The sequence below is a fragment of the Lagenorhynchus albirostris genome, chromosome 5 (genome assembly GCF_949774975.1).
Source record: "Lagenorhynchus albirostris chromosome 5, mLagAlb1.1, whole genome shotgun sequence".
Lineage (NCBI taxonomy): Eukaryota > Metazoa > Chordata > Mammalia > Artiodactyla > Delphinidae > Lagenorhynchus > Lagenorhynchus albirostris.
In genome coordinates this window covers 70749401-70764349 of record NC_083099.1, presented here as the reverse complement: position 1 = coordinate 70764349, position 14949 = coordinate 70749401, and the positions used below count along the sequence as shown (strand labels likewise).

General features: G+C 41.7%; 1 protein-coding gene across 1 annotated transcript in view; it reads left to right on the top strand.

The window, feature by feature from the left end:
• Positions 1 to 10503, top strand: part of ATP13A4 (ATPase 13A4) — a 143901-nt gene extending 133398 nt beyond the window's left edge. Inside the window, exons 26-30 of the mRNA XM_060149282.1 lie at positions 1018 to 1189; positions 1902 to 2095; positions 3528 to 3616; positions 5670 to 5750; positions 10291 to 10503. Of these exons, the coding sequence (XP_060005265.1) occupies positions 1018 to 1189; positions 1902 to 2095; positions 3528 to 3616; positions 5670 to 5750; positions 10291 to 10503 (749 nt within the window). The remainder of the gene's footprint in view (positions 1 to 1017; positions 1190 to 1901; positions 2096 to 3527; positions 3617 to 5669; positions 5751 to 10290) is intronic.
• The last annotated feature ends 4446 nt before the right edge of the window (positions 10504 to 14949 follow it).

The following is a 14949-nucleotide window of genomic DNA, read 5'->3' as shown; positions in this document are numbered from 1 at the left end:
AGCTTGTTAGCCTTACAGTGTTTTTAAGGAGTGTATGCTGCTTTTCCGCCCTAAGTTTTTTATTAGGCAAAACAGAGATGAACACCTTGCATCAGTTCTCCAGGTAGCTTCCAGACAGGTTAGAACAGACATACACAATAATTTGTGGATAAAGTCTGCTTTTCCCCTTTTGTAACCAGGATCCCCCGCCGGGAATGCAGACAACCATGTTCAAGACTACAATTGAGCTAAGGAGGGAGGGGGGCAAGGGAAAGTAAAAACGGGCAAGGGCAAGTAAAAAAAAGCTTTCTTCCCATTTTTAAGTTGTCTTTTTCTTGACTCAGCATTTGCTTGTTTGCTGTAACTTTCATCTGTTTTTCAGAGTTCTGACAAAGTTGCTTCCGACAGTTTCCTTTTGTTTTTCAATGTTTCTGTAGAGGGATGGGATGTTGGAGTTGCTAATCTGCCATTTGGTTGATGTCACTCCTCATTTTGTTATTAAATATTTGAAAACATTACTTCTTAGTGACTGTATGTTGTTTCATTATAGAGATGTACCATAATTTATTGTAAATGATGCTGTGATGAACATCTTCCTACATCTCTGATTTTTTAGCTTAGGATAAACTTCCAGAAATGGAATAGCTATGTTAAAGGTTATGAACATTTTTCAATCTCTTCATATTTATTGCCAAACTGCCCTGCAGAAGGTATTTTTGTGTCAATATACGTTTCCACAAGCAGTGTATGAGAGTGCTCACTTCATCACTTCCTCATCTATAATGTAATAGTCTTTGCTTATTTAATAGGGGGGGAAAGGGCATCTTGTTGTTGTTCTGTCTTCTCTTTCAAGAATTCCTCATATGACTTGAGTTTGAATTCATTCATTGTTTTATTCCCTTACTTTGTGATGTATCAATATTTCAATTTGTCAATTTCCTCAGCTATATGGGCCCAAGAAGTTACACCATTCTTCTGATGAAGAATACAAAATTTTCCTGCTCTCATATACATATAAAACTTGAATTTATTTTGTAGTGAATTTGAATGGTGCCTATCCCAAGCTGGTGCCTTTCAGACCTGCAGGACGGCTGATCTCCCCGCCTCTGCTGCTCTCTGTGATTCTCAACATTCTTCTCAGCCTGGCCATGCACATTGTGGGCTTCATTCTGGTTCAGAGGCAGCCTTGGTATTCCATGGGGATGCACAGGTATGATCACAGCCTTAGATTGTCACATTCTAATTTCTGTCAAACATCATCTGGCCCATATATTGGGAGGCAGATGGGTCTTCATTCTACTAAAGCTTTGGCTTCCTTAAGGCCCTTGGCAGTTTTCCAGTGATCTCTTCTTTGTAGCAGTTTGGTGGCATCATTCATTAGCACTTATCTTTGCTCATCTTGAATGATAGTGAACTCTGACCATCTTTTATATCTAGGGTGACCATGCATTATAGTTTGGCTAGGCAGCCCTATTTTAAGCCTGATATCCCAAAGAAATGATTATATTTTTTCCTTTCACATTCAAATCTGTGCCTGTTGGATGATAAATTGTATAGTCACACTATCTGTAAATGTTCAGAAATCTGAAGCAAATAGAGGGAAGTGTCATGACTTACTCATATCTTTTTCTCTCACATAGTCTTACTACATTATTGGTGCCCAACTTATTGAATAAATAACTTGTTGGATCTGTTATCTATCTATCTATCTATTTATATCTATCATCTATCTATCAATCATCTATCCATCTACCCAAAATATAGATCTATACATGCTGGTTTCTTTCTCCTTACTTTTCAGTATATTCTTTCCCAAAGCGTAGGCAATTGCAGAAGCATTGAGGACATGTAGTTGTGTAGATACATATGCTTCGTAAGGGCTTGTCATCTCACTTCATTAGCTTCTTTGGTTTCCTTTTTAGTACCTGCACAGTGCAAAATGAGACCATCTCAAAGTTAACCATTTCTCCAACTGCTCCAGATAAGATCGGAAGTAATGGTGTCTTCACAAGTTTTGAGAACACTACTGTATGGTTCTTGGGAACAATCAACTGTATCATTGTGGCTCTTGTCTTCTCCAAAGGAAAACCATTTAGGCAGCCCACATACACAAACTGTGAGTAGAACTGTACCATATCAGAGGTGAGAGGTCATCAGAGAGGAGAACAGATACTCCTGGGTCACTCAAGGAGCAATTGCAGAGTTGGCACTCATCTAGGGTCTTCTGACTTCCACTCCAGGGCTCTGTAAACACATGCAGCCTTATTTCCTGGTCCTTTGCTACCTCCCTCAAAGCTGTGTTAAATACTAGAGTTTCTTAATCCACCACTTCCTTTCCCTATAAATTTGTCTCTAGGTATCTTTTCATGGGTTCACTCCAAATTGGGAAGACACGTTTAATTCTCTGCTTGTCAGTACTTGTCAGAATTCATCTCAGAGGAGGTGGGGAGAAGGGTCACAGCGCTCAGTTGGAAGTGTCTCCTGCCATGAATAGAATGGTCGGGATGACACTGTGTGATTGGCAGTTCTGGGAGCGGGTCCAGCCTGGAGGAGCCTGACTATAGAAAGTTGTTGAGATTCTTGGCCAAAGTACCTCTCACCTCCTTACAGTCCGGGCTGAGGGTGGGGGTGAGTGTTAGGAGAAGTAGGTGACCTGTTTAGCTTTTGGGACATGTATTTGCATAGCATCACTACCCCTCTAATTGGGAAAATTTAGAAGCAGAAGTTGAAGAATCAATATCCTTAGAAAAATCTATTCGGAGAAAATTATTTTGCTCTTCTTGGGATGAGGAAGCAATCGAATGCTGACCTCCGCATGATTGCAATTCAAACATTTGTTTATTTACAGTCCTCCTTTTTCCCAGAAAAGGATTTGAGGCAGATGATTTTTTTTTTCTTTTTTTTTTTTTTTTTGCGGTACGCGGGCCTCTCACTGCTGTGGCCTCTCCCGTTGCGGAGCACAGGCTCCGGACACGCAGGCTCAGCGGCCATGGCTCACGGGCCCAGCCGCTCCGCGGCATGTGGGATCTTCCCGGCCCAGGGCACGAACCCGTGTCCCCTGCATCGGCAGGCGGACTCTCAACCACTGCACCACCAGGGAAGCCCAGATGATTTTTTTTAACATCTTTATTGGAGTATAATTGCTTTACAACAGTGTGTTAGTTTCTGCTTTATAACAAAGTGAATCAGCTATACACATACATGTGAAGTGAATGATTTGCATTAAAGAGACTCAGATACTTGGATATCTCCAAGGCATTTATTGAAAACGTTATTTTGTCAGTATTACCCTATATGTATGTCCCATTTTTATTAATTGAAACATATAACATGCATGTGAAATTTTCCACTTACCTCAAGGACATACATAGAAATTGTAGAGGTGAGACCCATTGCATAGAAGTGAGTACTTTTCATCTGTTTTGCTGAGTTTGGTTGTAGAAATCAAGTAAATCTAATCGGTGTTAACCTAGAATATGTGTATCAATGGATGTGATACTCTGGACTCAGATTTCTCTAAATGATAGCTTGTGTTCTTATTTCCTCAGATATATTTGTCCTTGTGCTGATCATACAGCTGAGTGTGTGTCTATTCATTCTATTTGCCGATATTCCAGAATTATATAGGCATCTGGATGTAAGTCTTATCTCTGGGATATGATGATATTTTATAGTTGTATAACACCCCGACTTCAAAAAGCAGGCCACAATTGCAGTTGACATGGATTCTTGACACGTATTATTCTTTTGAGATGGTAGGGTTAAAATGAATGCTGAATTTATTCATATTTTTTATTTAAGCTGGTCGGGAAATAAAATTCTGTGTAGCCTTGATTTCAAGTATTTCAAAAGCATTGAACATTTTTCCTTTAAAAGATCTCTGTAAGATTGGAAATTCTATTTATACATTTTCTCTTAAAGAGAATTTTCTCGTAAATGGTTTTGCTTTGAAGCTGTTTAAAACAGTTTTGCCTATAACACTTTTGGGGTTAATTCTCAAATCTGTATTTACATTTTTTTAAAAACTCTTTAAAAACTTGTTTTTCTGTATTACATACTTAATGTCTGCAAAACCTACGTTCGAAGATGTGTATCTTACCTCAAGTACTCTCTTACAGTTTTGTAATTTTGAGACAACTGTGAAACTCTAGAAGAGACAGAAATTTTACATATTCAAGCAAGGGAAAATGTATATTTTGATTCCTCTAATCTATTCTTCTTTTGAATTAGAAGTTAATCATTAATAAAAGTCCTTTAGACCAATAAATAGGATACAGAAGAGATGATAAAAGGACCTGAGCTTTCAGTTCTTTGTAAAATTGCCTGTCTGCTTCTCCCTCTCAAAGATAAGTTTCATGAGGGCCAAGATCCTATCTTATTCATTCTTGTATTACCAGTGCCTGGCATAGTGAATGGCACATAATGGCAATGACTGACTGACTGATCATTGCAGATCAGGTTCCTAAATGTAGACAAGCATTTGGAGTACATAGTGCATTCCAAACCAGCAACACTGTCACAAACCCATGGTGACATTTGACATATAAACTAATATCTACATTCAGCTTTTCATTTTTATAATTGTATTACTGTGGTTAACAGTATAATTGTATTCATGAATTAGATCAGGTACTCACGGAGATAAATAGTCCTTGCCTACTAGTCTTCTAAATGAGTTAAAATTCCTTAATCCTGCCGAAGTTAAGGTTAAAACATGTTGGATTTAGTTACACTCTTAAGTTAGTGAAGACTGTTTCAGAGGGGCTGGGACCTCTTGTAACAAAATAAGGAATGTATTTGGTTTGGAGGGAACCTGTGCAGAGTCATTGCCAGCATGACTTCAAAAGATTCTGCAAAGGATTATTGCTCACCTTAAAAATAATTATTTTTCTTATTACATAAAATTATGGGTGCATTTTAAAAAATGTAACTATGCAGGTAAGGAAAATTATAACATTATTAACTATAGCCTTCCATCTTTAAAATTCATATATTATAAATGTGTGTTTGATTTATGAAGTTTATTTTATTTTAAATGGAATCGTGCTGCTTTGTAACCTAATTATTGCTCATTTTTTTAAAAATTCATATTTTTTTAAAATAGAGAAAACATTCCCATGATTTAAAATTCAAAAGTTTAGAGAAGTTATGTGGTGAAAGCCTCCCTCCCATCCTTGTTCCCCGACTACCAGTTCCTCTCCCTAGAGACAACTGATAGCACCAGTTTATTTTACATACTTTCAGATATGTATTCTACACGTGTACATATACATTTCTTATATGTATATTCTACCACGTTTACACAAATAGTAACAAACTGTTACATTTGTCCAAGTCTTCTGAGATGGAGATATCCAGGTGAGGTGAGATGTGTAAGAAAGTTATTGGAAGAATTACCTAGGAAGGAAAAAAAGAAAGATTAGGAAGCCAGTGGAGGTGGGGAGGATGCCACACTATGATGTGGGTCTGACCCCTGTGAAGGACAGAGGGAAGGAACGCGAGCTGGATGAGTTGAGTTTCAGACTGCAGCGAGATTCCAAGCAAGTCAAGCCAAAGTTGCCCATCAGAGGTGTCTAGCGTCTCACAAGAATGAGTGTGGTTAGAAGCCTGCATGTTGCACTGTGAACAGCATGAAGTTTTTGCAGCATAATTAGTCTTCAGACTGACTTTGCTTTTCCATCTCCCACCAGCTGCTCTGCACTCCTGTCCTGTGGAGGGTCTACATTGTCATTATGCTCGGCTCCAATTTCATCGTGTCCCTTGTCTTGGAGGTAAGTGACCTCAGGCTGCTCATTGCTAGTTGGGGTGGTGGAGGCATTCTCTGGGAGTCTGAAAAAGGAACAGCTTTAGCTGACAAGGCTCAACAGTGCAAGGGTCTCCCTTCCTTGGCAACATGAGCAATGATGCTTCTCTCTGATGAATTCCAAACAAGGTATTCATTTGCCTATCTGTAAAGTGGGGCTGGGGAGGATGGGAGAAGGTCCTATCCATTTCTAAAATTCACAAATAGAGACCCAACTCAATTCATTCAAATTTCTTCAAAAGAAACTGATATGAGTCACATACTATAAGATTTACCTTTTTAAGTGTACGATTCAGTGGTTTTTAATATGTTCACTGAGTTGTGCAACCTCCAACACTGTCTAATTCTAGAACATTCTCATCACCCTGAAAGAAATCCCACACCCATTAGCAATCGCTCCTTATTTCCCCTTCTTCTTCCTTCACTCCCTGGCAACCACTAAACTACCTTCTGTCTCTCTGGATTTGCCTGTTCTGGACATTTCAGATAAAGGGGATCATACAGTATGTGGCCTTTTGTGTCTGGCTTCTTTCACTGAACAACTTCTATCATTTTTACTTTATAGATGGGAAATGAGATTCAGAGTGAGCTTTTCCCAGCTTTTATTCTTTATGCTCCATTTCCCCAGGAAAATGAGCTTCCGCTCCCCCTTTGCCTTGCTACGCGCTTTACTCTCTCCTCCTTCAATGCTGATAGACACAATCCCCATTTCTTAAAGCCCACTCTTGGAGGGGGCGCCCCAGAAAAGGCATCCATTCTGTAGGAGGGATGAGCTTTAAGACTCCATCTGTCCCCATTCCTGCTTTCACTTACAAACCCAGACTGGTTCCAGTGAGGCGGGATTCATGGTGGGCTGGCGCACCTGGGGCCTAACGGCCCTGCAGTATTTTGTATGTAGGAGCTCCGGAGCCTTCATTGCTAAGCAGGGTAAAGGCTGCGCAGGAGCTGGTGGCAGAACAGGACATAGAATTAGGATAAGGAGCATCTATCTCTTTGCTAAACTAGGACTTCTCAAACTTGAGTGGGCATCAGAATTCCCTGGAGGGCTTGTTAAAACACAGATTGTCCGGCACTGCCCCAGCATTTCTGATTTGGTAGGTCTGAAGTAGGTACAAGCTTTTGTTTCTAATAAGTTGCCAGGTAATTCTGATGCAGCTGACTCAGGAATCACACTGAGGAGTACTGTGCTAAACCATATTGTCCCCAAAGCCACCGAATTAATAAAAGAGCATTGCCATGAGAGTCCTCTTATGGAGTTGCAGAAAGATGGTCCTTGTCCTTTAAGGGATAATCTTATGTGTATATCGTATTCCTGTCCATGATCGTGTTATTTCTTCTGTCTAGTACATCTTGCCCCACTTCTGCATATTGAAATAACATTCCGTCCTCTGTGGCACAGCTAGGGTATTAGCCTGTTCATGAATTTTTCCTGATTCCTGGATCAGTTAGGCAAGTAACAAGGCTCAGCAAGCAATGGCTTAAACAATGAAGATATTTATTGACTCACTTAACAAGAAGGTTGGAAGCCAGTGGCTTCAGGGCTCGTTTAGTGTCTCTGTGGCATCACTGGGCCTCTGCATTCTTCCACCTTTTTGTCTCACCATCCTTAGATGTTGGCCTTCATGGTTGTGCTTGTTGCTTATGGGGCCCGGCTAGCTCCCATGTAGCTAGGCTTTATGTCTGTTTTCAGTGTAGGAAAAACATGGAAGAAGAGGTACCAGCAAGCTTTTATTCCCACAAGTATGAACCTTTTATCAGGAAGCAAAAAATGTCCTGCAGCCCAGCAGAAGGCTTCCTCTTATGCCTCATTGCTTAGAACTCTCATAGTCAGCTTTAGTAGAAAAGGACTCTGGGAAAGTGGATCTATGCCAAAAAGTTAGACAAATTGGCTTAGACTAGTTACGATTTTTTTTAAGGTGGGCAGGGAAGAGCCAGGAGGAATGGACTGTAGGGTGATCAAGCAACAAAGTCTGCCATAATCCCCCAGCAGGAAGCCGTTCTCTTTCAGTATATTTGCAGCTAAGAATATAGCTGCAGAGTAGTCTACCTGGGTTTGAATCCTGGCTCCACCCTTTCTTGTTGTCTGACTTTGGTCAAGTCACTACACTTCTCTGTGTCTCTGTTTCCTCACCTGCAAAATGATGATAATAATGGTACCTTATCTCATAGGGTTACTGTGTGCATGAAATGTAAACAGTGAAAAGCACACAGTAAGCGCTTAGTAAATATAAGCTCTTATTATTATGCTATCTCTTGTGGTACTTACCATTCCTTACTTTGTGTCTAGCAATCATTTATTCATTCACTCTTTGCACAAGCATTTGTTGAACCTGTGCCATGTACTAGGGCATGATGTGAAAGGGGTAATAATAGCAGAGGGGTAGAGCTCACAATCTACAGGGAGAAAGAAGACAAGCGTTATAGTTATCTGGGTATAAATTTCTTTTTTTGCTTGCCATTAAACTATGGCAAGAAGTCATCTTACTAGCTATAACAACTGCTTTATTCTATTAGGAGCTGGGTAAAGGTTTATTCAATTCTTAAATGTAAGAAGTAAGCCTGCCCACCCCCAGCAGATGGAGACAGTAATTTGATACTCACGAAACAAGTTTGAGTGAGACCTTATCCTTACTTGCTGGGTCTCATGATCTAACCTCCTGCTAACAGGCAGAGGAGCTAATGTGGATAGCTTTAACACACTCCCTTTTATTACTTATGCCTTGTGTGAATGCGTGTGTGTGTATATATGTATGTGTGTGTGTATATATATATATATATATATATATATATATATATATATATGAATTATTTGAATGTCTGTCAGAAGAGCTCATGTGATGAAGTTTTGTTTTTTTCTTTAAGAAATGGTATATCATCAAGGCTTTCCTTTTGTTTCTCATTCTACATCTAATTTACAATGTACAGTGACAGGACGGATTATTTCTCAGTGCTTTCTTTGATTCCCTTTTCAGGGCATCAAAGTAATACAAGTCATCACATTTGTAGAATTGTAACAAAGCTCAAGATATTGTGTAGAGCACTAATGTCTTGTGTGTGTGTGTGTGTGTGTGTGTGTGTTCATTTGTTTTGTACAAAGCCTGCTAAGATTTCCTGGACATAAGTTAGATTTTGAAACCTTTAATTGAATACCTATGATCCTGCCTTATCTCAGCTCTAAGGAGAACTACTGTTCTCTTGTTAATTAAAGAGGACAAAAAACCTTGGTCTGGGAAAGTAAAGGAACAGGTTTGGCTAGGTGATCCCTGAGGTTTGCAAGATGCTGATAAGATGGCTGTGTGGGTGTTTAACAGCCTGTCGGCCGATGATCAGTTTTTAGAGGAATGTTCAGACTAGCTGTTCTCCATGATTTCCATGGGCAGTGGACTCAGATGTCAAAGATGGGTGGATTTTAGGAAACCACTATCTCTAGCAAAGTTCCTCGTAGAATCCTACAGAATTAACTCTTTCAGTTTCGCAAAGATACCACTGACAGACGCCAAAACCAGTTCTAATTCTGTGGGACAGCTTGGGTCCTCATATTTTCCTCTTTGTTTCTTTCATGGTAACTTATAAGATGGTCAATCTTTGTGACCACATAGGATGAAAAAAATGAATTTAACATAATCCCTCATGTGCTGTGTATTATAAGTTATAACTTGGGCTCTCTTCAAGGCTCAGTCTAACTCATGAAGTAAAATGCCAGTCCAAAATGTTTTCAAAGGACATATCTTTTGTCATCTTATAGAACACGTTGCAATGAAATATTTGTAGGTGAACTTTGGAGGCTTATGTGAATAAGGCTGCAGTGCACAGCCGTTTGTTAGATGAATAGTTCAGGAGAATGGTAAAGGGAAGTAGTTGTGCCATGCCGTGCTCTGCATTGTAAGGGGAGTTATATAATCCTAATGACAGATATAAGAGGAAGGAATTATTATTTCTAATCACTGAGGCTCAGATGCGGTAATTAACTTGCCCATAGTAGGCGTCAGAGCTGGGATTCAAATCCAGATCTGTCCAGCTCCAAAACTGTGGCCCACATCCCCAATTTTACACGTGTTCGTGACTACGCAGTGACGTGCCAGGGTACACCCAAGTCACATCATAAGCATGGCCTATCTTTCTATAAGGTCAGTACCGTTTGGTAGTAGATAATTTTAAGTGTCATTTGTAGTAAATCACATACGGATGTGATATGGAGTGAACTGCAGAATTTGGATGCTTTTACATTTAATTTACGTATGAAATCCTTGAGGCGGACTACTTCAAGCTATGTTTCTGGATTCTTGAGACTGTTTCTCTCTCTTCTTCCAGAAGAGTTTCTTAAGTGGAAAAGTTTGAGAGGCCATGACCTATCACATGAAATCACCTTGGATTTGTCAGAAGCTCAAGTTGTTTGCCAAGCTAGATGGAAGCAGTCAGTGCGGTAGTGCCTTATGAGGGTCTATGGAAGGCTGTATTCTGGAAACACCTAACCTCTGATTGTAAACAGTAACTCTTTTATTTTGCAGGAGGCCATCATTGAAAATAGAGCCCTGTGGATGATAATCAAAAGATGTTTTGGCTATCAATCAAAAAGCCAGTATCGGATATGGCAGAGGGCCTTGGCAAATGACCCCAGTTGGCCCCCCATAAACCAGACCTCCTACTCTGACATGCCGGCGTGTGGCAGGGGAGTGTCTTATAGCAACCCGGTGTTTGAGAGCAACGAGGAGCAACTTTGAAGGCAATGTGATATCCGAGTTTATATAACATAGTAACGATGACAAAAGGGACCAGTTTCAGTGATTTGTTTTTAAGCAGTGAGACTCTTACAATATCAGCTAGAGTTTTTGGAATCAAAAACCCCCTGCCCAATCATGGTGACAAATTAAAGTCTTTTTGATAAAATACTTTCTACAGAGCAGAACACTGCCCTAGGAGAGTGTTTTTCTCTTGGCTTCTGAAAGTATTAGAGGTGTTCAGTGATTCAAGAATGGTCCACGGATGGCAATGGGCCAAGAGATTGAGAGGCTAAAGGAGAAGGAGAGTACGTAGTCTTTCTTCTTAGATAATATATTTTTTAAATAAGTTGAGGGAAGGTAGCATAGAATTGTAAACATGTTAAAGATCATTTTTGAATTCTTATTTCATTGATGGAAAAACAAATGCATGAGAACCATCACACCACTCTTCACTGTCTGGTTTCCTTTCCTTTATGGTACTTTTCAGATTTGAGATGTTTCCTTCCATTTCTGGCCTTCCCCTAAGTATTAGTGAGGATAGGCTTAGCCGATGCTGCAATAACAAACAGCTCCAGTATCTCAGTGTCTTAACACTCAAGAGCTTCTGTCTTGAGCCGGGTGGCCCTTTAGAATAGCCCTCCTCGGAGTGGCGACTGCTCCAATCTGATGGCTCCACCGACTCAACACAAGGACGCCATGTATATTGCAATGGGGAAGGAGGATGGGAGCTCTTCACTGTGTCAAAGTGGTACACATCTCTCCCATCACTCACACCACACTAACCAGGGATTTGGCAAAGAAACTGGGAAGCACAGTCTCCTGTATTTAGGGCTGGCTTCATGGGCATACAATCTGGCAGTCGCATAGGGCCTCATGCTCAGAAAGGTCCCATTGTTGGTTTAATACTCTGCTATTGGCATCTTGAAAGTGCTTATTTTTAATAAGAGTCCCCCAAATTACATAGTTGGTCTGGCTTATGTTCCTGGAAAAGAAAGGAAAGTAGCACAAATCAAAGAGCACTAGAACTGTCCCCTAACCTCTGGCTCCTGACTCTGTGGACATCTGTGTTTTAGGAACCCCGCGTCTCGTGTGCCCAATTCCAGGAACCACATCCCGTGTGCCCAATTCCAGGAATTTTTACTCCTCTGCTCTATTATTTTTGAGAAAAGTTAGTCTTGTGCTACAACATTATATGTTATCATTAACATAAGTCCTCATACAACGTCCGCATTTCTTAAGCTTGAGGCTTTAGATTTCAGAAAACAAAAATTTCCCTTATTTTATCCTTAGTACAGTTTGGTTATATTGAGCTCAGCAGACAACACTGAATTCTAGGTAAACTTCCACAAGTAGTATTTTAAAGCAAAAGCAACATTTTCATGACAAACATCAAATCCTAAGTGAATGTTCCGGGCAGGGAGTGAGTCCCTGGCTGGTTGGCTACTTAAGAGCGTCTGCAAGCATTCCCTTACCCGGCTTAACTCCTGAGCGTGGTTCTGGAACACGGTGCAGATAATTCTGGAACATGGTGTTTCTCAGCCACAAAGTTACCTTGTCGTTTCTGGTTTTAAAATAGGGTGTGAAGAATCATTAGAGCAGGCTGCAGGATCTTTGTCTTAGTACAGAAAGAAGTGTTTCCTTTGACAAAGTCAGCCTTGGCAGTGATATGGAAGCTCTGAATGTCTTTTTCTAAAACTGATAGTTGTTCTCATTTTTCGAAAGTTGTGGGCAGGGACAAGCTGGAGATAGTCTGCAGCGTAGTGACAAGCGAGTGTGGGGTGCACCGTTCAGACTCTGAAAAGCCGCTCACCAAGTGCTATCACCTCCACTAGCCATCTGAATTACATAATCCTCCTGGAACTCAGACAAGGAAGGGCTTCCCATCAGCATTTTACAGATGAGAAAGCTGAGATGCAGGGTGAGGAGAGCACACCCAGACCTTGGACACAAATCTTCAGCGAACCTGATGTTACCTCCAAATACCTCCCAATTACTAAGCTCCAACAGGGCAGGGGTGCGTGGTGTGATCTCACAGTCAAACAAAGAGTGAATTTCTTCTTTGCCAGGTGCAAGGAGGCAAGCCTTTGCTAATACCAGGGCCTTCTGTTCAAATGAATGCAAGGCATCCTGCCAGCCTTAGACTAGAGGTGTGTTAAAAACAAAACCAACCCCCAAACCACAGGTGTCTGTTTTTCTGCAATTCTGAGCTGCTTTTATCTTGATCTGAAGTGATTCCATCCTCAGCAGAGGGAACAGGGACGGAGGACTCTGGCTCCTCACCAACCAAACAGCCATAAAACCTTGGCCAAAAGGGACTCATTCTAAAGATCGTTCTTGAGATGAACTACATCTTAGAGGCAGTGAGTGAAAGACCAGGAAGTGCTTAGCCTGGAAAAATGGGTATTCAGGGGACGCCAGAATGGTAGTCAAACACTTGAAGGAGTTACCGTGAGAGAGAAAGCTCTGACCTGGATCCGGTGTCACCACCAGTGGGTGAAGAGCACGATGGGAGTGGCTTCAGGCTGACACGAAGACCACTACCCTAACAGTCAGCACTGCCAGAGGTGGAAGTTGGTGACCTCTGTGTGCACTCCGTGACATTGGTGGTTGCAGCAGATATTCAAAGACCAATTCGCAAGGGAAGTCAAGTATCAGATGAAACTCAATTACCTGCAGGATTCCTTTCAGGCTTGATACACCCAGTGTCTCAGTGTCACGCTGGGATGCGAACCTTTTATGACTGCTGCCCACACAGAATATCAGACTGACCTTGTGGGGGGCTAGGCTGGGGAGGTCCCATGGTGAGGATGCACAGACTGATTGCTCTGTACCTTGGCTTCTGATGGGACAGGAACCTAGACAAAAGTTGCATGGAGCGGGGCCCTGACTGCCAAATTGACAATTGGGGGATACTTCTGATGTGAGTATTTTCTCAGAAAGAGGTGTTTGAAAATTTTGAGAAAAAGAACATGGGACAGTGCCCCAAACCCAAGGGCAGTGCTACCTGTGCCCGATACGCTTTCCTGACCAGGACTTGGAGGAGAAAAGGACATAGTCACCTGGTCCAAACCACTTGGGAGGGTCCCCTGTATGTTTACTCCAAGGTATACGGCTCTTACCCATAGAGAAGAACCCTGACTACAGGCTCGCCTTGCTAAATATGGAATGATGGAAATAGAGAATGGAAGTACGGCTGTGCCGTGTACGTCCTTATGTGCTCACAGAAGTGTGCGTTACACACTTGCAGATGCGATGACTGGAAAAAGGGATTATATATTCAGAGGCTTGTATGTTGTTTATGCGATAATAATTTATTCTGTACGAAGGAGACAAGTAAAATCTATCATCCTGTTGTTCTAAAATCAGTCTCTCTTTCTCCGCAGTGAAGTCTTTCATTCTGGATAATAAAATGGTGTGGTCTCCTCCAGTAATGCTGAGTCAAAGCAACATCTTTACAAAGTCCCAGGCATTTCTAACACTGCAGATGCTATTATTCCCTGCTTTGTTACAGGACGTTACAGTCTCCAAAACACCTGTACACTCGTGCTTTCATTTAAGCCACATAGCAGTCTTAGGAGGAAGGCAGGGCAAGGACTACTATCCTCCTCCTTTTCATGAGGTACCATACCCTCCAAAGGCTTAGTAACTTGTCCGAGGACACACAGCTCGAGAGTGGAGGGACCGGAGCTGCATTCAGACATGGGACCTCTCTGCCTGCCAAGTCTCTGCTGTGTCACTCTTCCATGTTGTTTTCCCCAGGATGTTTGCAGCACCAACAATCAAGGAGGCAAGCAAGGCAGCTGTACAATGGATTGCCATCATGAGTATGAATTCCTCCAGAAAGAGTTGTTAGTTTTCCTAGAAGTTCTCTTGGACCTAACCATCAATCACAGAAGAGGTCAACTCCCACAGCTGAGAGAGTAAAATCATAAAACCAGAGATCTGTGAGCCTATGTCATGAGATCACATAAAGCTCTGGTTTTTGCCTTCAGTCTCCAGAAGCAGAAACCTGTATCTCTGCTTGAACTTTGCTCAGCCCCTACTTTGTTTTTTTGTTTTTTTTTTTTTGCGGTACGCGGGCCTCTCACTGCTGTGGCCTCTCCCGCCGCGGAGCACAGGCTCTGGACGCGCAGGCCCAGCGGCCACGGCCCACAGGCCCAGCCGCTCTGCGGCACGCGGGATCCTCCCGGACTGGGGCACGAACCCGCGACCCCCGCATCGGCAGGTGGACTCCCAACCACTGCGCCACCAGGGAAGCCCTCAGCCCCTACTTTGTACAGCTTTTTTTAGGGTTATATGAATTCTCTTGCAGCTTTGTACTATGCTCACTTCTTTATGCTTAAGAAAAAACCCTTGAAAATTGCTGCCACACAACATTGGCTGTCCTTTGGGTTCCATTAGACTTGTTAAAAGAACCCTCTAAACTTTATCAACGAAATGACTTTC